The following is a 24,506-nucleotide window of genomic DNA, read 5'->3' on the forward strand; positions in this document are numbered from 1 at the left end:
CTGGCACCTGGGCTAATGTCTGGGAAGGGGGAGGGGAGCGGACACCTGCTGGAAGTGGTTTGAAGCAAGATGGTTGACCTGATTAGGTGTGATTTTGGAATCTCACTCTAGCTGCAGTGCAGAGGAAGTGATGGCAGATAGGACTAGAGACAGAAAGACTGGAGAGGGAGGTCCTGTAGAAACCAAGGGAAGAGGTGGGGGAGGCCTAAACTCGGGAAGGAACAGAAGGGAGGGAGAGAGAAGTTCCAGGGGTGTTAAGGACACGGAGCTGACATGGGGCGGAGTCAGTATGGACACTCGTATCTCTGATTTCAATAACCGAGTGGTTGCTGGTCTCGTTCATTTGTAAACCCAGAGAGAGGAGCATACCTGGAGCTACCAGAAGATTTTGGTTTGGGAAATACTTCCCTTAGGGAGCCTGCGGGCACACACAGCATGGATGCATTATTGTAACTTGCTGACTTGTGCTGGTTATAGCATGGTTGAATATCACACCTCAGAGCAGAACGTGGAGTCAGACGTCATCGCCGGCACTTCTGGTAATCTTTCTGCACTGCTCAGACACATTATTTCTGTCTTTTCAGCCAGAGATAAATCGGAGCGAGCCTTCGGGGTGGCCTTCGTGAGGCTGATGAACCCGGATGGCACCACCCTGCAGGACGGGAGGCACGACTTGGTGGTTTACAAGGTGGTACGAACAGAATGAGGCCTGGGAAATGACTGAGGAAGTATTTGCTCTTCCTCAAAGGGGTTCTGGAGGGTCCTTTCAGATTTATGCATATAAACATCAAAAACTTCTCTAGAGCTAGGCGTTTGCCCCTTTGAGGAAACCCCAAGGTCTGCACCCCACCAGCTGCAAGGGCAGGATGTCCCATCACTTTCTGCATCAAATTCTCAGCTCAGCTCCTTCCCCTGCAGATGGTGCTCCTGGGCAGGGGCCCGTCAAGGGCTGGGTCCGAGTGTGGTGTGTGTGGTAGGACGTGGTTTTCATTATTAGCATGAACCAGGCACTGTTTCTCTGCATCGGGCCTGTTTCCTTCCCTGGCAGTTTCGTCCTCTAACTGCTCCGGAGCTATCGCATGTACTGAGATTTTAGAGTAGGAAGTAGATGCCAGAAGGTCTTATTTACCCAGCGGCATTGCAGACTTGGCAGTGTTTTTGAGATATATCTACCTGATCTGCCTTTTCCTTAAGAGCTATTATTAGTTCATAAATAGCTTTGAAAGACATGGCAAGCCATTTCTTCCCAATGAACCCAGGGAGTCCAATGATGTACAATTGTGACCATTGAGAGGTTTAAGAAAATGAAATCAAACTTATTCTTTAATACACATTTATTTATACCAGAGACCTAGGTTATTCCTGGCCTGGCTCATCACTTACTCCATTTCCATTCAATGTTGCCATTATTTCCGGGCTCCGGCCCTATGAAGGCATCGCAGGGTCTCCACCAGGGAGGGATTGAGGTGTAATTTGATAAAGCCTCATTTCTTCTGCTGGAAATGCGTTATGTCCATGAGAGATACCCTTTCGTTGGCATGTCAGGATTCGCCCGTCATTCGGTGTTGCTGACATGCTACTTTTTCAGGGAGAGAACAAGAAGATGGAAGATGCCAAGTACTACCTGACCCTGCCTGGAACCAAGGCAGAGATGGAAGAAAAAGAGCTCCAGGCATCCAAAACCCCGGCCAACTTTGCCCCAGCCAAGGACAGCACAAAAGATAGCTTTCAGATTGCCACCGTCATTTGCTCCACAAAGCTCACCCAGAACGGTAGGTGCGGTGGTGGCCTGACACCAGAACGCGTTCTCTGCTTAGTCCTCCTGGGAGCCTTTGTTGGGCTTGACCAGGCAGCTCAGCTCCTTCTTTCAAACAGGGTAAAAAGTGTTTTTGGTATTTTCTTTTTTTTTTCTTTTTTTTTTTTATTTCAATCATTGTTCAAGTACAGTTTTCTCCCCTCTACTCCCGTTCCAGCCCCTCCACCCAACCCTCCCCCCTTCCCCCCATTACCCCCCACCCCTAGTTTTTGTCCACGTGTCCTCCAAATTTGTTCCTGTAACCCCTACCCATTCCCCCCTGAAATTCCCTCTTCTCTCCCCTCTGGCCACTGTCAGACTATCCCCTATTTCAGTGTCTTTGGTTATATTTTGCTAGTTTTTTGTTTTGTTTTGTTTTGTTGTTTAGATTCCTGTTAAAGGTGATATCATGTGGTATTTGTCTTTCACTGCCTGGCTTGTTTCACTTAGCATAATGCTTTCCAGCTCCATCCATGCTGTTGCAAAGGGTATGAGCTCCTTCTTTCTTTCTGCTGCATAGAATTCCATTGTGTAAATGTACCATAGTTTTTTGATCCATTCATTTACTGATGGGCATCTAGGTTGCTTCCAGCACCTAGCTATTGTGAATTGTGCTGCTATGAACATCGGGGTGCAAAGGTTCTTTTGTATTGGTGTTTTAGTGTTCTTAGGATAGAGTCCCAGCAATGGAATTGCCGGGTCAAAAGGCAGATCCATTTTTAGTTTTCTGAGGAAGTTCCAAACTGCTTTCCATAATGGTTGTACCAGTCTGCAGTCCCACCAACAGTGCACTAGGGACCCCCTTTCTCCACATCCTCTCCAACACTTGTTGTTTGTTGCTTTGTTTATGATGGCCATTCTGACTGGTGTGAAGTGGTATCTCATTGTGGTTTTAATCTGCATCTCTCTGATGGCTAGCGATATTGAGCATCGCTTCATGTGTCTTTGGATTTTCTGTATGTCCTCCTTGGAGAAGTGTCTGTTCAAGTCCTTTGCCCATTTTTTAATTGGGTTACTTGTCTTCTTAGAGTGGAGTCGATGTTGTCAGACCTATAAATATATGTATTAGCAGGACCCACTAAGGTGTCTTTTCTGGATTTTCTGACGTATGTAGTAAACAGTCTGAGCATTTGGACGAGTCACGTTAGTTCTGACCTCTCCTGTAGCAACCTGTAGGCTTCGATATACAAGTCTGTTAACAGTTACTGCAAATTGGCATTTATTGCACTACACATTTTTTACAACTGATTTAATTATTTGCTATTTTACAGCTTTTGTACCAAAATGAGCACATCCTGTGGAAAAAATCATTTTAAATTATGAAATGTATTCAAATAATGGCTTTAAATGGGTCTTTTCTGGACAAAGGAAATTAAGAATCTAACTTACATTTAGATCCTTTAGAAAAGTTAGAAAGTCTTACATTTCTCTCCTTCAAGACAGCAAAGACCTCCAATAATGTGTCCTGTATAATCTGTGCAACAAGAGATGTGAGTGTTGGGGGAGGACCCTGGCAGGGGAATGTAGCCCGCCACCTGTGCAGACAGGTCTGGCCGGGGGTACCCTCCATCCCCCAGAGGGTCTCCTCTTTCCTGGGTTTTCCCGAGCAGTCAGGGATTTCTTCTGTATGATCAGCTGAATAGTTAAAATGGGCTTCATTTTGTTCCTCCTTGATATCTCTAATATCTCTTAACCTCTCTGGTACATATCATGGCATTTGAGAGCCCATAGTTACTTCTCACTCACTGAACGTACGTAATGTGTTAGGACTCCTGCCAAACACAGTGAGCCAGGAATCAGCTGCTCAAGGGGTTTGCCTTAGAAATTCTGTCACCCCGTGCTATGCAGTGGGTTCGTCGCCTCTGTCCTCTTAGAAGACTTAGTTGGGTACCAGGTAAGGGCTCTTTCTAGGGCAGTACTGAGACAAGACAGGTTAGATATAAGGTGCAGTCAAGGATCAGAGGTTGGTTATCTTGAGAAGGGTCAATATTGTTTTTGATGAATCATAGTTGGCTAGAAAACATGACCGGTATTTCAACTTTAGACAAGTGTCTAGGCTTAAAAGAGTGAAGTTCAAAGCAGATATCTATCAGAAAGTAAAAACACACTCATCAAAAATTAAGCCAGAAAAATGGCAAAACTTTGGAGATAGTATAAAGATCTGTGGTTGCAAAGGACTCTGGGGGAGAGAGGTAGGGATGAATGGGCATAGCACAGGGGATTTTAAAGCAGTATAACTGCACTATATGACATTGTAACAAATCCAGGTCATTATATATTTGTTAAAACACACAGAATGTACTACATGGAGTGAACCCTGATGTACATTATAGGGTTTAGTTAGTAAACTATGTTAATTGGGATGAGTGTACTACAGGATGTACGATGTTACCCGGAAACTGGGGAGCAGTAAAGGGATTTGTGGGAACTCGATACTTTCTGCTTCATTTTTCTGTGAACTTCACACTGCTAAAAAAATCCATTGATTAAGATAAAACAAAAACAAAAATTTAAACCAGAAGACTTTCTGGTGTTTCCCAGATGCCATGACAAACTCGTATCAGCAACATCATCCTTGCTAGGTAAAAAGCAAATATGATACACTGCTGATATCGGGTGAAATGGTACAGTATTTATGGAATTGACTTAGAAGGTGTCTCAAAGATATAAAATGTGTTCAGGCCCTTTAACCCAGTGATCTGACCCCTAGCAATTGAACCCAAGTAAACAGTGAGCGGTGCTTATGAAGATTAATGTGTGAAGACGTTCATTCCCCTGTGATTCATAATAGGGGAAGAGTGGAAATAACTAAATGTCCAATACTTAGATCACTTTGAATTATATAGTGGACTTAAATGACAAAATACATGCAGCTGCCAAATATACTTTAAAACATAATCAAGGACATGAAAAAATTTTAATATTACACAGAGTACAATCTCAGCATTATTTAAATATATGAAGACCATTTGGAGCCAGTTGCCTGTGTTCAAATCCCAGCGCTTCCACTTAGTAGCTGTCTCGTCTTAGGCAAGTCACTCGATCTCTGTGACTTGGTTTCCTCGTCTTTAAAATGGGAGTGAGAATAGTATATGTTTCAAAGGATGAAGTAAATTAAAATAAGTGAAAGTGTCTAGTCCCTCGTAAACTGTTATGGATATTATACGGATATTAACTGTTATTACCATCATCCTCATTATCTTATGTACACAGAAAAAGACGAAAAAGAATAACTGCACAAGTTTAGATAGTTCTTATTTTCTTTATTCTTTTTGGTAATTTTCCAAATTTTCAAAATGTTACATCTTCCGTATAGTGGTTGACTACATAAAGCATCCATGTGAGGGGTCCAAGATGGCAGAGGAGTAAGTGGAAGCTACTCTAACCTGCTCCCAGGACCAATCGGGAATTACAACTACATTGTAGACAAAGCATCCTGGATAACCAATTGAGCAAAAGCGGGAGAGAAGCCTGAGAACCACGGACAGTGAGAAGAAAACATTCATGTGCTTTGGGGACTCTCAAGGGGTATTTGAGAGGGATAGCATTTATGAAACATCTAGTCGATCATCCTTCCCAGAGACTAGAGTTCAAAGAAAACAAGTAGTAAAAGCTTAAAAATTAACTCCTAATGCAGATCAAAAGGAATTTATGTTAGAGATAGCCATACTGTTATGTGGCTTAGTAGCTCCACCTCAGCTTTTAGGGAGCAGAACGTAAATACTGGGCCTGCTGGCATCCATACCACCACCCAACTTCTAAGTGTTCCAGACCCGGGCTGCCCGCTGTGACAGCCTCTGGCCTTGCATAATATGTGACATTTAACTAAAATCAAATGAGGTTATGAAGTCAGTCCCTTCGCCTCCCTCAGCCTGTTTCAGGGGCACAGTAGTCTCGGGCAGCTGGTGGCCTTGGTGTCAGACAGCATGGATGTGCCCCATTCTACCACCACCACCGGGGGCTCCCTCGGGGACTGTCCTCTCCCCTATTGTCATGGCACTCCTACTGTTTAGATCTCAGGACAGCTCATCCTGTCATGCCAACAAAAAGTCGTAAATAATATCCTGTCCCAAGGAAGGTTTAAGGAGGCAAACCGATCTAGACCAGAGAGGCATGATCTCCGTCGGCGTGGGTGGGGTGGGACGAGGCGGCAGGTACCGGCAAGATGGGGAGACCAGCAGGATGCCATGAGCATCCAAGAAAACAGGCCCCCGTGGTCTCTTCATGTAGCTGCTTTCCTCTAACTTGATGTAGAAGATAATGAACCTATGTAATTTATTCTGAGAAAGAAGAAGCTAGGGAGTGTTAACACGCCACCGATCTCTGCAGGCCTTTCCTGACCAACAAGGCAGCCGTTCTTTCCACAGAGACCGAGACCAAAGGCATTTCTCTGTAGACTTTAGAAGGCCTGTTTGGACTCAAAAGGTTAAAGGCCACCAGTCCTTGTTAGAGAAAGAACTTATAGACTCTTCATTAATTTTTTCAAAATGAGAACAGACCGGATTCCATGGGATCACTTGATGCTGGACCCAGATGGAGGGTGAAGATACATTAGTTGTTCCAGGAAAGGAGGAAGGGAATTCCTGCAGGTGGAGGCCCATGCCAGTCCATTCACAGCGAGCCAGCCTGAGCATGTGCAGACCCCAGCATTGCCATTAGTAAGCTCAGTTTATGGATCAGAAAATCAAGTTAAAGTGCTACAGTATTTTGCCTAAGGTCATAAGTGGAGGTCTTAGGTCTGTGAATAGATATATAACTTCAAAGTGTATGGTTTTTCTGTCTTTATTAAATGTTACAGTGTCTAATCCTCTCCCAAAGGTATTCCGTTGCCTAGGTTTGGGGACTGTCATTTAGTGTATCCTGAATTCTCACATACTTTTTGGAGTGGAAATTGGGACAACTTTGGATGACATGTGATAATACCTGATACAGGGTAACACGGTCATTCCTGCAGATGCAGAAAGTCCACTCCAGTTTAATGTCTCAGAGAAGCTGCTGCACCTCGAGACTAGAAGACATATGAGAATGTTCAGAGCAGGGCTGTTTGTGAGAGCAAAACCCTGGAAGCCACCCAAATGTTCATTGACAGTAATGAATGAACAGTTACAGTACATTTATACAAGGGGATAGATGTTACGCAGTAGGGAAGATTAGCTAGAGCTGCGTGCATCAGCTGGCATGAGTCACAGAAACACAGCAGCCCACCCTATCTCCCTGATGCTCTGCCACTACTTTTCTGGCCCCAAGAGCTAAAATCTGGCAGATGCCAGATGGATTCCCTAGAGGAGCAGTGATGGGGCATGCCAGCATCTTAGGGAGTGAATCTCTGGGCGGACTGATGGTGTCTTTTCAGGGGCCTAAAGCTGCTAGGTGACTGTAGTATCTAAATCCTTTTCCTCAGGCAGCAGTGAGTGAAGTAGTGAGCGGAGTGGACCATTGGCGGCCTGCGGCAGAAAGAGAGATGAGAACCCAGAAGAGGGCAGTGCCTGTGAACAGGCCTAGCACAAGGCCTATTATTAAGTAATGAAAGAAGGGAGGGAGGGAGGAATGAATTGAAGAATTGTATTGAGTACCTGACCAGATTTCTTCAGAGCTAGCGGTTCTCTTTTCATCCACCATTCATTCATTCATTCATTCTTTCATCAAACGTGTATTGAACACCCACTAGGTACATAGCAGCATGGTAGGGTTATAAGAATGTGAAAGCAGTGTGCTTCTGCCTTAAGTGGTTCAAATCTATGGGAAGAGTGAAAGAGACACCAAGTGTATTTTTTGTTTTATGTGTGTGTGTATAAATGTATGTATGTGTATATATATGTATATGTATACATAGGAAGGAGTACCCATTACCAGAGAATGATTGGGAAGGTTTTCCCAGAGGGAATAAAGGTAGAGCTGGGTCTTGAAATTTAAGTAGGAGCTTACAAATACATAGTAGTGAGGTACATTTCAGACAGGAAGAATTCATGCAAAGCCAGGGAGCTGTTCCAGAGCATGCCATCGTGTGGGGTCTGACCGCTGCAGGTAGGAAGAGAGTGGTAGACAGTGGGGCTGGCAGGAAGGCCAGAGGGGGGCCTCACTGCTTCCATGAGTGGTTTTGGGATTGATTCTGTTGACACTGGGGGTCGGTGGGCACTGGATTTTGGAGACTTCTGAGGAAACAAACAATATGCAAGCCAATAAAACAGGCGTACCTGTGACACAAATGGACTATTGTAGTGAACGGTGTATGTTTTCAACTACTTATATATGTGTGTGCATTCATTAATTAAAAACTGTATTGCTGCTTTAACTAGATAAAGCTCTGTTGCTGGTAATAGTAACTTGATGTATTAAACAGAATATTAAAATAGTAACGGTCCAGACACCTGCCAAATTTCCTGGGACACTTTAGTAGCTCAGCATTCATTAAAGCTGTAAGTGGCTTAAAAATTCACAATTCTGCATTTTAAATGCAAAATCAAGATTTTTGTCCTGGAATTACCTGAGGGGCTGTGAATCTGTTCTGCCTCTTAGCAACTTATGTGATCTGTTTGTCTCTCTGCAGACTCCAGGCAGGCAGGATGTCAGAGCAGCAACAACATGATTGGTTGGGATCGGATAAATCTATAATGAAATTCCATCCCTACCACTCCCTGGCAGTTGTGTGACCGAAGGCAAGGAATTCCGTTTCACAAAGCCTCAGTCAGTTGCCTCATCTCAAAACGGGGAAAAATCAAATCTGCTCTACAGTGTGGATGTGATGTTTAAATGAATTAATGCGTGTATATAAGTTCCTTTTTCCCTTTGAACCCACTGAGGAACATTAGTGACAAGGGAGAAACTAAACAGGTTCAGTGGAACTAAGCAGAGGCAGGAGTGTGCAAGGTGTGGCTGGAGTGTCATTATTTGCAAAATGTGAATTGTATTCAGGTGTCATTTTATGTACTTTAGTAGTTAATATGTTTGTCTTTGAAAAATGAAAGACTTCAAGGGCTCTCTCTGATTTAGATAGGACACAGTAAATTGAAGAACACATAAGGTATTGCTCACCATTAAGAACAATTATCTATTCTAGAGACTTCTGTAGCTCTACCTGGAAATGGTCTGGGTTGCTCTTTGTTATCTGTGTCTAATGTTTATGGTTTGTGGTCGTTTCTCCTAGTTGACCTGTTAGGCTTGTTAAATTGGCGTTCGAACTCCCAGAACATTAAACACAACTTAAAGAAGTTAAAGGAGGTGGAAGGAGGAGAGATCGTTAAGGTATGTTTATATGGTCATACTTAGAAATATACCCACTGTGTCATTACTTCAACACTTTAAATTAAACCTGTTGTTGTAAATATGAAACTTGTTGGCTACATTGGGAAGCAAGTGTGGGATTTTTAAGAGAATGCTATATTTAAATGTATGCTATTGAAGCTTAATTATTCCCAAATTTCTGTAGTATGTAGCTGAACCAAAAGCACAAATAACCTGTTTTTCTTTCCTCAGTTTTTGCAAGATACACTAGATGCACTTTTTAACATAATGATGGAAATGTCAGATGATGAAACATACGACTTTCTTGTGTTTGATGCACTGGTAAGCAGTTAAACCTATTAACTAGTGCTTTCTCTTTCAACTGTTAGTTACTCTTTATTATAAACAATTGTGAGGAATAGCCTCCTACATAAATATTTATATACATCTGTCTTGACTATTTATTGAGGCTAAATTTTTGGAAGTAAAATTAGAAACATTTCACTTATATTCAAAGCCTTTCTTTTTCTATTTCCTGTTAGATCTCAATTTTGATGTGCTTTCTCTTTCTCATGAAGGAAAACAAGGTTGTACGACATTAGAAATCAGGAATCACTTTAGCTCACGTGAAAACTGTCTAGTCAAGAACCAAGAGAAACCATTAACAAAGATGCTTGTGGCTTGTTGCCTCTGTGTGTGTGAATGTGGTGTATGCATGCTCACACGTGCATGTGAGGGACACTGATTTTACAAGTCAGAGATCAGTCTTTATCTCATATATGCACAACACGCAGCCCTGCAGACAACTAAATTTGTCACCCAAAGTAATTAGTACACTGTCTGTTCTAAGAACTGAAAGCTAGACCAGGGGAGGTGACCTGAGAAGGTGGTGGAGGGGTCACTGACACATCCAAGCCACGCAGTATTTTTCTCATTGTTGGTGTTTAAGCTTGGTGCAGAGCTTTACCTGAATGTTGTCGGCAAAGGAGGAAGGTAAATTGCACCTTTAGGTCATTCACCAGCTTGGAGAACCTTGGTACAATTGGGCAGTGTCCAGGGCGTGGAAGGTAAGGGTGTCAGATAAAGACAGGAAGTGCCTCCAGCTGAGGTCACACCTGGTCAGGTTTCCAGGAGGGAGAGACTGTGCACCTGAGCTCTGCACTGTAAGGTCTGGAGATAACCTCCCTGCAGGGCAGAGCAGAGGGCAGGGGGCATACATGGGAGTCTCAGGGGCTCTTTCTGTGTGCTTCCAGCATGAGTAGGCACCAAGAGATCATTTATAGATTATGCTTTTGGTAGCGTGACAAGTGTGAAATTGGGAGGCAGAAACTCGATGAAGTTCAGTTTCTAGGTCACTCACACTGCTCTCAGAAGGAGAAACTCAAGGAATATTTCACAGGCTGCATCCTTGGGTCAGAGTGTGGTCTTCTCGCAGGAAGCCCCTGTCTGTGTCCCTCTCCCTCCTGTCCCACGGTCTGCCCTGACTTATGTTACTGGTCTGCTGGACTCTCTTTGAGACAGTCAGCTCCCCAGGGCCAGGGCAGCTTTCATTGGTGTCTGCACAGCATCTAGCACAGTGCCCAACACTTAACAGTCATTCCTGTTCATGTTCAATGAAACGGAACCTAGGGCTTAACTTCAGCTCTGGAATAGTAAAGTGAGAGTGCTGTGCATCTGATGAAGGAAGAGCAGATAGCAATTCAACATTAAATTCAGTTTGCTGCCCTGGCCAGTGTGGTCCACTTGCTTGGAGCATTATCCCGTACCAAAAAGTTTCGGGTTCGATTCCCAGTCTGAGTGTGTACAGGAGGCTATCAATCAATGCTTCTCTCGTGCATCGATGTTTGTTTCTCCCTTCCCCTCTCTCTAAAAGCAATGAAAAAAAAGTGTCTCTGGATGAGGCTTAAAAACAAAAAATAAAAATACAGTTTGCTGACAGAATGCCTAGGGCTTGTGCAGTGACACTATTTATTTATTGTCTCACCTTTGGCAGGTCTTTATTATTTCACTGATAGGAGACATCAAGTTCCAGCATTTCAACCCCGTCCTGGAAACCTACATTTACAAGCACTTCAGCGCCACTTTGGCATATGTGTAAGTAGGGGTCAAGGCTGTGGCCCGCTGTCAGGTTGTGAGATTTGCACCCTTAGCTGGGATGGTTGTTGAGAAATGAGAGGGTCATGGCCTCAGTAAACCTGGCTCCAGCTCAGAGCCTTGTTCTGAGCTTCCCAGTGGAAGAGGCACCATGTGAGTGCTCTAACCCTGAGACAGGCACGATGCTCAGCCCCTTCCCTCAGGAAAATGATGAACAGAAAAGGCTGAGTGTCTTTAAGAAGGCAGACCATCCAGGTGAGGCGCTGGAGCCATAGAGCAGGGGTATCAAACTCATTTTCACCAGGGGCCACATCAGCCTCGCAGTTGCCTTCAAAGGCCAAATATAATTTCAACTCCTTAACAGTTAAGGAGTAGTTACATTTATACAGTCCTAAAGTTATTTCAGCCCTTGGAAAGCAGCCTCAAGGCTGATATGGCCCTGGTAAAAATGAGTTTAACACCCCTGCCATAGAGACAGAAGGCAGGGCAGGCGACCATACCCAAGATCTTTGGAATTAGGTGCATTTGAGATTAGCATGAGGCCCCAGAGGGAGCAAACAGTGGATTAAGCAAAAGTACGTCTAGGAGAATTATTATTTATAAGATAGAGGAGGATTTCATTTTTCCTTCTTTTGCCTAAGAGGTACTGGTCTCTCCCTCTCCCATAGTGTAGCCTTCTTTCTGTTCTGTTTGTGAGCCGTGACCGAGGAGAACAGTTTAGTTCACTCACACTCTGCCTGGGAGTGCTCGGTTCATCACGTATGCTGTGTGGCCTGCCACCCCTCCCTCTCGCATCCCAGTTGCTGTGCAGAGCAGTGTGGTCAGTGGTGATGGCAATGGAGCAGAGACTGGCAAAGATCTTTCTCACAGTGGCTTTTGCCAGATCATGGCAATTGCTACTGTCTGATCTTTAGACCAAATCATTCATCCCTCGTGTCCTTTTCTGAGTTGTACAAGAAAGTTCTTGGTTTTATTTGTACAAAAGTCCCTAAATGGGATAAAACAGAAGTGGCACAACAGTGGTCCCCTGCAGCATAGGCACTGACTAACACAAGGATGCAGTACCCACTGGGTTGGGGGAAGTGGCGCTGTGCCGTGGTAGGCTGACTGCGGCCAGCGGCTGGACCTCCGGTGCAGCAGTAGTCACGGCAGGTGACCCTGGCACTGGCTCTCTCTCACACAGAGCCAGACACAGCACTCCACGGGGCAGGAGTCTGTTTTACATGCTTCCTGTGGGTTTTTTCTTAGAAAACTCAGAGATCCCAGGAGAGTACCAAGTATCAGTGCCCTCAAAAGTGTGAACTAGCAGAAGATTAAGACAATGTCTCATCTGAAGATGCTGGAAAGACAAAAAGAGCCTTCTGCAACCCCAGAGCAGGGCTCTCTTTGGGAGTGCGGAACCAGCGGTGTTCCCCTCCTCCTCCCACACGCGATGATGCTCCATCTGCCTCCACTTTTAAGTGTTCCGCCAGGTTTGGGCGGATCAGAGGGAAGTAGACATCGTTTCAGGTGACTGCCTCAGATGGGCAAACTCTCCCTTACAAGGAGCCTCTAAAAATATCTATAACATACCAGAGGCTAAAATATCTTCAGGGTTTGAATCTCCAACTCCTTTATTTCTTCATCCTGTGGTAAAATCCTAAAAAGGGAAGGAAACCATCCCCTGTTTCTAAGCAGAAGAGAAGCTCCAGATCTAGGCTGGTGAGGAGACTAACTGCAAAGGAGTTAATTTCCCTGTTCAGGACGAGGTGGAGAAGGTACCAGGATTGTAGTGACTCTGTTTGCCCACTATGCCACACCCCCCTCTGTGGCACACCCTAAACCCCTGACGACCACTCTGCCCCACCGACATTGTTTCCTTTCTCACCCTCTTCAGGAAACTCTCCAAGGTACTGAACTTTTATGTGGCTAATGCAGAGGACTCCAGCAAGACGGAATTGCTGTTTCTTGCTTTGAAAGCCTTAAAGTACTTGTTCAGATTCATCATCCAATCCAGAGTGCTCTACCTGAGGTAATGGTCACTGCAATAAGATGTGATGACATCCCTTCTCTTCATGGCGTGTTCCCTAATCCTGGGCTCATGCTCAGCCCTGTGGGCTCCTGGGTCACCCAGGGGCCAACTTTCAGAACATCAGGTCTGAAGATGGAGGTGGGCTGAGAAAGTGTTAGGGAAGGTCTGTGCAAAGTCCTTCCAGGTCAGCAGAATTTCTGGGGCTGCAACGACAGAGGACTTATGCATGCAGTTTGCTGGAAGCCTTGTTGGTGATGGCATCCCCAGGGAGGCACGTTCCTGTGGCAGGACTCCATACCGCAAGGTGCTCCCAGCCGCTGTGGGACATGCAGCTCTAGGACCATGAGCTGTTGGAGGTGGTAGAGGTGAAGTGGCGGTGGTTGTTTGGGGCAGTGCTTCCTGAGATGTGAGTTTCCTTGCTGGCACTGTGCTCAGCTACCTGGCAAGCCTAAGGAACAGAGAGAGGATGGTTCCCAGCCTGGAGTCGAGGAACACCAGGCGCACCACAGAGAGGAGATCAGGGAGCACGAGGTGCCTCTGCTGGGAACTCTCTCAACTGCGTGCCACCCCAGCCTTCAGTGACAGTGGGGTTTCTCCACTGTTAATGTGTATTTATACAGCAGAGGGGAAAGCTCTGTAGATTCAAGCATGTGTATTTTTAAAATTCATATATTTAAAAATTGTAAGCAAAGGCAAACAAGTTGCCCGAAAAAAAAAACTTGTAACATATAGTACAGATCAAAGATGAATAGTTTTACTGATTAAAGGCTCTTATAAATCAAGAAATGATGAATGACAGACATCTCTAAACAATAAAAAACAAAAACATCATTTACAAAAGAAAAATTCAAGTGGTTGATAAATTTTAAAACATTGTAGTCATCAAAATGCAGTGCACACACCCTATCTTCACCTATACATGTGATAAACTTTAAATCGGAATTTATGTTTATAAATTTTTAAGGACAGGAATTTGCCACTATGGATAAAAAGCAAAAATGAAAGAAAGAGAGAGAAAGGAAAAGAAAGTATCACATTTGTCCTGTAATACTTATTGATGTGGAAGAACCAACTTTTCAGTTGATGGACAAACCTTGACAAGCAGAGGACTTTAATCAAAACAAGCACGTTCCATTGAAGACCGAGGTATCCTGTGTCCAGGGAGGCCCCTTGTACAGCAGACCATCACCCATTCGGCCACTTCCATGGATGGAGTAGCCCTCACAGACTTGCAGCCTGGGCTGGTTCAGAACATTTCTGGGTTGAGAAACTTTTCCACTCTTGTCTGAAATGTCTGTTCAAGTGACGAGGGCTTGACTAGATGAGACAGAACAATTAGAACAGCACAGAAAGGGAGGTTGAGGGAGTTCAAGGAACTCCTTCTGACCAGCTGATGGCGGTGGGCCAGCCGGAGAGCTCGGTGGTAGGGTGGCAAACACAGATCACTCCTGGGAGCAGTGTCCTGTGGCAGCATCTTCTCAGCCTACTAGGCTCTCCCCGGAACCAGCTTGGCACACCCCGTGACTGCTCCTTGTGCAATTGGAAGTGGTGGTCAGGGGACTGGGCCTCCAGCTGTGTTTAGGCAACAGATGCGCCTGAAAATTTCTTCTAAAGATGGAAAGTCTCACTGCTTTTCCTTTTTTCCTATTAAGATTTTATGGCCAAAGTGAAGATGGAGATGAATTTAATAACTCAATCCGCCAATTATTTCTCTCTTTCAACACACTAATGGACAGGCCCCTGGAGGAAGCTGTCAAGATCAAGGTCAGAATGGCTTCATGGGTAATTTTTGCTGCTGTCAGGGAGGATGCCCTGGGGAAAAAATAGAACTAGTCTTGGTGGGAGACAAGCAAAGTAAATCATAATTCGTGGAGAGCTTGTGAATTTTGTTATGAGTTACAGAAAGTGCCGGGGGGGAACCTGTATTTTCAGTTTACTACACTTCGATATTCTCAGGTGTCATCTTGCCAAATGCAAGCTACCCTTTCAGACACCCTTGAATGGCTTCTGTGGCACCTGTGAGTTCAGCCCAGTGATTTTGCTGGTATAGGCAACAGGTTTCTATTCTTAGTTCTCCTATTCTTTCTGGAAGCCTAAATCAGCCATCTTTTCCATCATTATCAATTTTTTAAATGTAAAATACATAACCTTTAAAGACTCAAGTTTATTTTTTTAACAATTTATTTTTAGAGAGAAGGGAAGGGAGAGAGAAAGAGAGGGAGAGAAACATTAATGTGTGGTTGCCTCTTGTGCACCCCGCACCGGGGACCTGGCCCACAACCCAGGCCTGTGCCCTGACTAGGAATTGAACAGGTGACCCCCTGCTTCACAGTCCAGAGCACAGTCCACTGAGCCACACCAGCCAGGGCTAAAGACTCAAATTTAATTTAAACTTTATTATTCTTTGTGATGGCAGTGTCGTGAGGGAGAGACCAAGATGTTAACTACCTCCTTAGATGGAAGGAGGAACCCAGTGGGCAATGCCTATTGGTAGTGAAGCCAGAAAGCTGTGCCTCCTGACTTCTGTGAAAAAAAGGTTTTAGGGTGTCCAGTCTCTTGGCATCTCTGGGCCACACAGAAGACGACTTGATTTGGGCCACACATTAAATACATTACAACACATAATCACAAAAAGTCTCAAAATGTTTTAAATAAATTCACAATTTTGTCTTGGCTGACATCACAGCCATCTTGAGCTGTGTGTGGCCCGTGGGCTGTGGGTTGGACAGCCCCGTTAGGAGACTGCAGGTCATATCGCTTTCCTCTTCAGTGCAGGAACATCTGTGCCCCGTTCCCTGGGTCAGACCCAAGCCTTTTCTTCCTGGGGTGAAGCAGTAGATTCTGTATTTGTCCTGCTCAGCAACTGACTCTCCCGTTGGTGTTTTTCTTACAGGGAGCAGCTTTGAAGTACCTTCCGAGCATAATAAATGATGTTAAACTTGTGTTTGATCCTGTTGAGCTCAGGTAAGTAGCAAAAAACATTTGTTTCTTAACAGAAAAACAGACACCCTATTGGCTGGGGCTTGGGCTGTGGTGTGGCAGTTACTCTTCTAACACGTATTAACTGCACACCTTTTTGTGCTCAGTTCTGGGGAGAATACAAAAGAGGATACAAAGCCTACTTCAGAAGAGGTTTGCACTTTCTCTGGGGAAATAAGACACACAGACCTGAAATTAACTACATAATAGCATGCTTCCTGCCCTATACCTAAGTACCTCAGGAATGCAGAGTCAGGGGGCCGCGCACACTTGGCAGGGGTGAGCAAAAGGGAGTCTGCGGCAGCGGGGTGTCGGGGCAGGTCTGGAAGCAGGTGCAGGCCCAGTGTGCTTCAGCAGTGCATGCCTTGTCAGCTCTGAGGCTGAGGCCTGTCTTGAGCCAGGAACACAGTCTCTCCCTCGCTTCCTAGAGATGATTCCTCAGGTTGCCGGGGAGAGATTTCCAGGTAAACGTCTCCACGTCCTGATCTCAGGGCAGAGGAGAAACGTGTAATGATACACTGAATTTGGCACCATGAAGACACTGACCACCAGGGCTTCTCTTCCAGTGTGCTCTTCTGCAAGTTCATCCAGAGCATTCCTGACAACCAGTTAGTTCGCCAAAAGCTGAACTGCATGACCAAGATAGTAGAGAGTAATCTGTTTCGGCAGTCGGGTGAGTCTCCACCAAAAACAGTGCCTGCTGAAATTTCAGTCTTGTCTGACTTCTTCAGCCAACACCAGCCCTTTTTAAAATAATCATTCATGCCCTCACTAGCTGTTTGTTGGCACTCAAGACCCTCCTGGGAAACCAGCTTTAAGGAGAAGGTGGTGTCAGTTTGCTGTTTCCCATAGTTCCTAAAAGAGTGAAATGATGTGTTCATTAATGAGAATAATCCAAGTATTTCATTAATTAGAAAGCATTGTCCACAAAATAGGAAGCCCAGGAAGTAACAAGCAAGCAGGAAAGGCGGTCCTTTTAAATAATTGCTTTGATCTGTACTTAGTATATCCCCCAAAGCCAGGCAGGGGTCCGAATTGTCGTGTGTGGTAAGCACCTCCAGCTCAGAGAGCTGATTACATGCACCTGTCCTCAACTCCATGCTCAGTCACCTCACAGGAGTGGTGGAAATTGACCACAGTGGAAATACTTACACCATGGAAATTGGCAACCACTGTAAATCAAAGGATTCAGGGGGTGGGGTGGTATTACTAGTGTACTGGTGGGAAGGGATAGAACATGGAGAGGAGAGGACACTGTCACTGATGAGAATACTGTTTATTTTATAGTTAGAGTTAAGCCCACAGCCACTGAGTCTAAATCCCTTTGCTCACTTCCCAAAGTTAAATGGGCAAGAGGTCCGACACCTGGTCTTTCCCCTAATAAATCCAAGACTGGCTGCTGTGGCAACTTCTTTCTCATATTCCACCAGGTCAGGATGCCCCAAGGGTTATTTGTGTTGCCTGGGGTGTGAGGACCAGCAGGACTCCTCAGAGCAAGGAGAGTGGAGTGCGTGGTGGTGGGAGAACCCTCTGGGCCTTGTCCCTGGCTAGCGTGTAACTGGACAAAAGAGTGACCTTCTCTAAGTCCTGGCTTCTGTTTCTATGGAAGGAAGGACTTGAACCAGATCAAATGATCTGGTTCAGAGGCAAAGAAGCCTCTTTGATATTTTCTGACCCTATGAGTGTGTGCATAGAAATCTTAACTGTTGCAAGGACCCAGTTGGAAGTAGTACAAAAAGCTAGTGAGTGCTCTGAAGTAGAAAATGTAATATTACTAAACATCTTCATATGCTATGATAATTTCTGCCTCTAAGGATGCAGAGCAGGTAAATGGGCCAAGGAAGTCAGGGTGTTTGCACACCAGAGCAAGCATCCACTAATTAGTTTCGTTCAGCGGAAGTATTCTCACTGTTAGCAGTCATTTCTGTGCGTGTCCAGAATATCTGGACTGGTCGTAATCATGTTTTATAATCGTGAAGAGCCCAAAAGGAAGACACAGCCTTTACTCTGAAGTGCCATGCCTGGGAAAACATGGACATCATGTCTGGGAAATGCATTAAAATCCACTAGTGAAGCTAGGTATTTATAAGAATTTTACAGTAAATTTTCTCCATTAGGTAAAATATTTCAAAATGAACTATTTTGCTTATTTTTCTATTTTTAAAATTTTTTTCAATTACAGTTGACATTCAGTATTATTTTGTGCTGGGTTCAGGCGGACAGCACAGTGGTCAGTCATGTACTTGACAAAGTGTCCCCCGCCGTTTTCCGCGCCCACCCGGCACCGCACACAATCACAATATTGCCACCTGCAGTCCCTGTGCTGTGCCCTACGTCCCCGAGACTGTTCTGTGGCCGCCAGTCTGTCCTTCTCAGTCCCTCTCCTTTTTCACCCAGTTCCCCAATGCCCCTCCCGGGCAACCATCTTTTCCTATCAAAACCCAATTTTTTTACCTGTATAACTTGCTTAATTTGCTAGTTTCATATAACTTCGCTTTCAGTTATCAAGTTAGCATTGTTTTAAATGTTTAACTATTTAAACATTTTGCTACAGTTACCTAGGATAGGTGTAATATTATTAGTCTTAAAAGTCAGGTGATGGCTGAAGTTCATGCCTAAGAGCTGGGGCTGCAGGAGTGGGCCGAGGGACTGCAGGAGGCGGCCTGCCACCAGCGAGCTGCCTCCCTTTCCTGTCTCAGAGTGCAGGGATGTGCTGCTGACGCTGCTGATAGACCAGCTCAGTGGCCAATTAGATGACAACTCCAGCAAGCCGGACCATGAGGCAAGCGTGCAGCTTCTGAGCAACATCCTGGAAGTGCTGGACAAGAAAGATGTGGTGAGTCTCGCATCACCGACGCAGACCACACGCACACAGTCCCAGGGCTGAGGATGGGGGTCACACCCTGGCCTTCCTGGTCTCGGGGCTTGCCCCCAGCAGCTGAGAATCAGGGTACTGGTGCAGGCTGTGCCCATTTCAGAGATGATTGGAGAGGCTTCTGCTTGCTAGAGCTGCTCTGCCAATCTCAGTCCAGACAGTCTGCTCACTGCTGGGGCCAGGCTGGGCTCCTTGGCCTGGCTCTTCGTCTTCACCACCCCTGGGAGCCTTTTTCAGAACCAGAGCCCTATTCAGCTGTTTCCTTTATACACAGGAACCTGGACCCCCTTTTACCTCTGTTACCTAACAATACCACTGTAGATATTCCTGACCTCCTTAGATATTGACACTGACCCTACAGAGCCCAGTAGAAAACATGTTTTCTTATCTGGCCTTGTCACTATAAACCATGCACCTGCACCCTTGACACCCAGGGACTGAGTCTGCCTAGCACCCCTACGTCCTAGGGCAGGGCTAGCACTGCCCACAGGCCCAGGTGTCGCCTCCACTTAGCAGGTGGGAGAGCTGCGCAGAATGTGCTCCGTGGGATACAAAAAGACTCACCACTTTCCATGGTGGCCACGTGCACTGTCAGTCCCGAGAGCCAGGAAAGCACTGTTGGTTTTGCCCAGTCTCGTTCGCTTACCGATAAATCTTCAGATTTAGTTCTGCTGGAGGAGAGGAAGAACTCTGTCCCTCTTCCCATAGGTGACTCCTAACTTCACCTTTCAAGGTCCAGCCCAGCGTGGCCACACTCCAGCTCACCTGCTCATTATCTCATGGGCATGTCCGCATTTTGGACTGTTCATTCCTCCGCCATTGACGTGCAGGGGCACCCTGCGACCCTGCGCTCCCCCTGCCTGTCTCTCCTGTTCCCGGAGGCCCTGGAGCCCACCTTATTGAGTGTACTATTTATTTGATATTTATTAATTATAGTTCAGCCTTTTTCCCCCATTTACATATATTTTAAGGAACCACATTATAAAATGGAATAAATTTTCCCCAAGGAATTTTGTGATTGGGAATTTGATGCCCAAACCAAGGATTTTTCAACAAATAAATACATGTGATCCATCATGTCATAATGACAATAACATTTTTTGAAAGTAACTCATATGATCCAGAATGAATGTACTGAAGTGGAGCCCAGAGCGCTCTTCATTGACCACGATGACTCATTGACACACCGGGCCCTCGGGTCCTGTCCGGGCCTCAGTGTCCTGCGGAGCATGTGCGTATATGACGCTGAATTCATCTGAAGCATAGGGATCCAGCAGCCCCAGCCCCACCACTGTGTAGCTCCTTAGCCTAGATGGATCTCACGGTGCCGCACTTTCCCTTTCAGGACCATGGAGGACTTGTAGCTGACTTTTTGGGCTTCCTTTACTTCTGAGCCTCCTTTTCAACAAATATGTAGTATCTCTGTCTACCTTCTTACTGCACAGAATGACTCTTCAGAAGTGAGTTGAGTGTATTTAAGTCCTGTATTGGGAGATTTAATTGGATTAAAAAATTATTTTTGTCTTCCCAATAATGTTCTTTGTAATGAGCAGAGTCATTCAAAATTATTGATCTTGAAGCTCTGTGAAAGTGGTAAATTCAGTAACTTTTTTGTTGGCAGTGATGGTATGTTGTTTTTTTTTTTCACCATAAGCATTTTAAAATGTATGAGTTAACTTCATACATCTCTCATCTCCTCAGTTAATTCTAGGCTCTAATTATTGACATTCCTTCCTATGCCTTTTTTTATGGTCCAGTTTTCCCTCATCTGCTCCCAAAACGTTGTCTCCTAAATGTTCTTATTCTTCAAAGTCCAGCCGCAATAAACACCTCCAAGCAGTTGCTGCTGGTACAGTCCACCCAAACTCCCCCACTAGTTCCCTTCATGCCTCTTCCCTATGTCCCTTTTAAGGATATTATCCTTTTGTGCCTTGGGTGATGAACTCAGTTGACAGACACTTACTGACCAGCCCGAGGGCTCCAGGCACCGTGATGGGTCCAAGAACACAGCAGTGAGCAAGGGAGGCAAGCACCCTGCCCTCGTGGACGTGACCTTCTTGAGGGAGCTTTGTGGTTGCTTATTTACACATATGTCCCCGCTCTCCTGCTGGAGGACAAATCTCTTAAGGGCTCAGAGGATTCCTGATTAATTTTCATTCCTGCACCCAAGGCCCTACCATGACTTTCACATGTAGTCAGGTCTACAGTCCAGAAATGTTGTGTCTGGAGGTGAGAGCAGCATCCTCAGCATAGGCAGGTCTTGTGAGTCACTTCCATTCAAAGACATGGGAAGCAAATAAACAAGGAATAGAAAGCAAAGAAGGAATGATTTAGTTATTCGAAGCATTGATTTAGTTATTTGAAGCATTAACGAGGAGTTTCAAAACATCTGTTGTGAAGCAAGAACAGATAAAGACTTCGAAAACTCAAGTTGAATATTAATAAGTTGAAGCTGAATGAATATAACACCAAATTTAAAAAAACCCTGGAAAGAAGAAAAAATAAAAAATAAACATTATGAGGCACTGAAGCTCAACAAAGTTAAATAATTGCTCAAAGTCACACCTGACAGAGTCAAGCCATTAAATCCCTATGTCAGTCTGTCAGGCTGACAATACAAACAGTCCAGTTAAGAAATGGGCAAAGGACCTGAACAGAAGCTGCTCCAAAGAGGACATATAGATGGCCCATAGATATATGAAAAGATGTTCAGTGTCAATAATCATTAGAGAAATGCAAATTAAAACCACAACGAGATACCATCTCACACCTGTTAGAATGGCTATCATCAATAAATCAATAAACAAATGCTGGCAAAGATGTGGAGAAAAGGGACCCCTTGTACATTGTTGGTGGGAATGAAGTCTGTGGTAGCCTCTGTGGAAAACTGTACAGTTACCTCAAAAAAATTAAAAATGGATCTGCCTTATGATTCAGTGATTCCATTTCTGGGAATATATCAGAAGAAACCCAAAACTTATTTGAAAGAACATAAACACCCCTGTGTTCACTGCAGCCTAATTTACAATCACCAAGATCTGGAAACAGCCCCAGTGCCCATCAGTAGATGAGTGGTTAAAAAAGCTGTGGTACATTTACACAATGGAATGCTATGCTGCCATAAAAAAGGAAGGAACTCTCACCTTTTGCAATAGCTTGGATGGACATGGAGAACATTACGCTAAGTGCAATAAGCTAGTTGGCAAAGGACAGATTCCATATGATCTCACTTATATGCGGAATCTAATGAATAAAATGAACAAACAAAATAGAAAAAGACTCATAGGGACAGAAAACACAGAAAACAGACTGATAGCTGTCAGAGAGGATGGGGGCACTGGGTGGAAAAGGTGAAGGGGTTAAGCAAAAACAAAAAACACACAGGCATAGACAATAGTATGGTGATTACCAGAGGGAAGAGGAGAAGGTAGAAGGTAAAGTGGGAATAAATGGTGATGGAAGGAGACCTGACTTTGGATGGTGAACACACAATACAATATACAGATGACATACTACAGAATTGTACAGTTGAAATCCATATAATTATATTAACTAATGTCACCCCAATAAATTCAAAAGCTTTTAAAAACAGTCCTCACTCAATGTCATTGATAGGCTCTGGGACTTGAAGTGAAACCACATGTAATGACACCAGTTTTACCAGGGGCTAGTTCAAAAGAACAAGAGACAAGTTTCATGACAGCTCATCAACCTTGTAATGAAAGTCCTGGAGGCCCAAGGCCAAGGGGCCAGGATGGTCAGCTTCGTAGTGAGGGCTCCTCCTAGCTCCCAGGCGGCTCTGTTCGCACGTGGCCTTTCCTCAGCACACGTCAGTAGTGTGAGAGAAGAGGCAGGCTCTCCGGTGGCTCTTCTTACAAGGACACTGGCCCATCAGACCAGCACCTTGCCTGCAAAGTCCCATGTCCATCCAATACCATCACAGAAGGGATTAGAGGTTCAACGTTGAACACACTCAGTTCATAACCATCTCCTTGACTTGAATTTCTTAGTTTTGTTTTTTGTTGGATTGTTAGTTTGGCTATGCAGAAGGTGGTGAGAACTTTGTATTACTGCCTTTCACTCCCTGTGCATGTGCCTATTGTGGGGGGCACACTGGCTTGCTCAGAATCGGCAAAATGGGCGTCCACCCAGAACTGGGTCACATCAGTGGCCACGAGGAGGCACCCCCATGCCCATCTTTTAAACATTAGACCTGATTATTTTCAACTGAGTCCTTAGTAACAGCATTGTGTGTTATTGTGAATAATACCATTAATCCCTTTTGAGTAAGACTGCTTGGTAGGGAAGAGCCAGAATGTGATTTACAGAGGGACCTCATCTGTCTGAGGTTTCCAGAAGAAAGATGAAGCTGAGTCAGGAGAGTTCTCAATCTTGTGTTCCCCTGCAGGGCCCCACTGCACCCCACATACAGCAGATAATGCAGCGGCTGCTGAGGAGGATCAATCGGACCGTCATCGGGATGAGCCGCCAGGCTCCCCACATTGTGAGTAGTGCTTCCGGGGACCCACCACCACCACCACTGCTGCTTCTCAGGGTCCCATCTGCCCCTGTGGGGGTCTGTTGGGACCAGTGTCTTGAGACCAGATTCCCACAGGCCCCTGCCTGCATGCCTCCTAGGGAGGAGTGGGATCTAGAACTTTCTGACCTCCCCCAGTGGGTGACCCTTGGTTATCGCTGTGAGCAGATCTGAATTCTGATGCTGACCTTCTGTTGAGGGAAGATGATCCAAAAGGGTGGGGCAGCTCACAGGGCAGCGTTATGCCAGATTCTGCAAGTACGAGGCATGCGGACCCCTTCTCGAGGAGTCTTGCTCACGTGGAAGGTCCAACAAAAGCCTCCTCTAATACATTAAAGCAGAGGCCCACTGAGGCATGCAGACACCCTAGAGAGACTGTTACTTCAGTTTCCATTCAATCAAATACTCTCTAAGTACTTAATATTTTATTCAAGGAAAATGTGAGTCTCGGTGAGCAGAACACGAGGGCTTCTGGTGGCTGCATTCAGCACTTCCTCTGTTATCTCAAGTAATTTAGTTCTGAATCTCAATTTATGCACGCTCTAGCTGGATCCATGCTCATTGGACTGAGAATCATAATGGTGGTGATTGTACTTCCAGCTGTAGTGATGGTAATAGTAGTAATCATTAGCTGATTCTTTTTGTGTGCAGAAACTGTTTTAGGTACCTCGGGTTTCATTGAAAGCCTCCCCTGACCCTGTTGGGAAATTCTCTCATTAACTCCATTTTTCTAATGAGGAAACATGCCCAGAGTGGCTAAGAGACATGCTGAGGTTACACACCCACCAAAGGGTCGAGTTAGGGTTTGGACACGGGTTGCCAGCCTGGCTGCAGAGCGTGTGCATGTTGTTAACTAGCCTCCTCCCTAGTCGGCTGTTACCAGGTTACGTTTCCAGCTGTGTCCTGTAGATGCCATGGAAGGAAGTCTGATAAATGCAGTTGGCGCCCTGTGGTATCATCCAGCCCTTCTGACTCAAAGAAAAACAAACGTTTT

At 45.1% G+C, this 24,506-nt stretch overlaps 1 protein-coding gene across 4 annotated transcripts in view; it reads left to right on the forward strand.

The window, feature by feature from the left end:
* Positions 1-24,506, forward strand: part of DOCK5 (dedicator of cytokinesis 5) — a 197,792-nt gene that overhangs the window by 119,292 nt on the left and 53,994 nt on the right. For 2 of the 4 annotated variants that reach the window (XM_036032697.1, XM_036032698.1), the window contains exons 17-27: positions 585-691; positions 1,589-1,772; positions 8,940-9,037; positions 9,269-9,358; positions 11,010-11,110; positions 12,987-13,121; positions 14,774-14,885; positions 16,015-16,085; positions 16,667-16,773; positions 18,800-18,936; positions 23,384-23,479. In XM_036032697.1, coding sequence (XP_035888590.1) covers positions 585-691; positions 1,589-1,772; positions 8,940-9,037; positions 9,269-9,358; positions 11,010-11,110; positions 12,987-13,121; positions 14,774-14,885; positions 16,015-16,085; positions 16,667-16,773; positions 18,800-18,936; positions 23,384-23,479 — 1,238 coding nt within the window. The remainder of the gene's footprint in view (positions 1-584; positions 692-1,588; positions 1,773-8,939; positions 9,038-9,268; positions 9,359-11,009; positions 11,111-12,986; positions 13,122-14,773; positions 14,886-16,014; positions 16,086-16,666; positions 16,774-18,799; positions 18,937-23,383; positions 23,480-24,506) is intronic. The other 2 variants (XM_028520001.2, XM_036032700.1) reach the window with 1 other exon arrangement.

The sequence above is a fragment of the Phyllostomus discolor genome, chromosome 8 (genome assembly GCF_004126475.2).
Source record: "Phyllostomus discolor isolate MPI-MPIP mPhyDis1 chromosome 8, mPhyDis1.pri.v3, whole genome shotgun sequence".
Lineage (NCBI taxonomy): Eukaryota > Metazoa > Chordata > Mammalia > Chiroptera > Phyllostomidae > Phyllostomus > Phyllostomus discolor.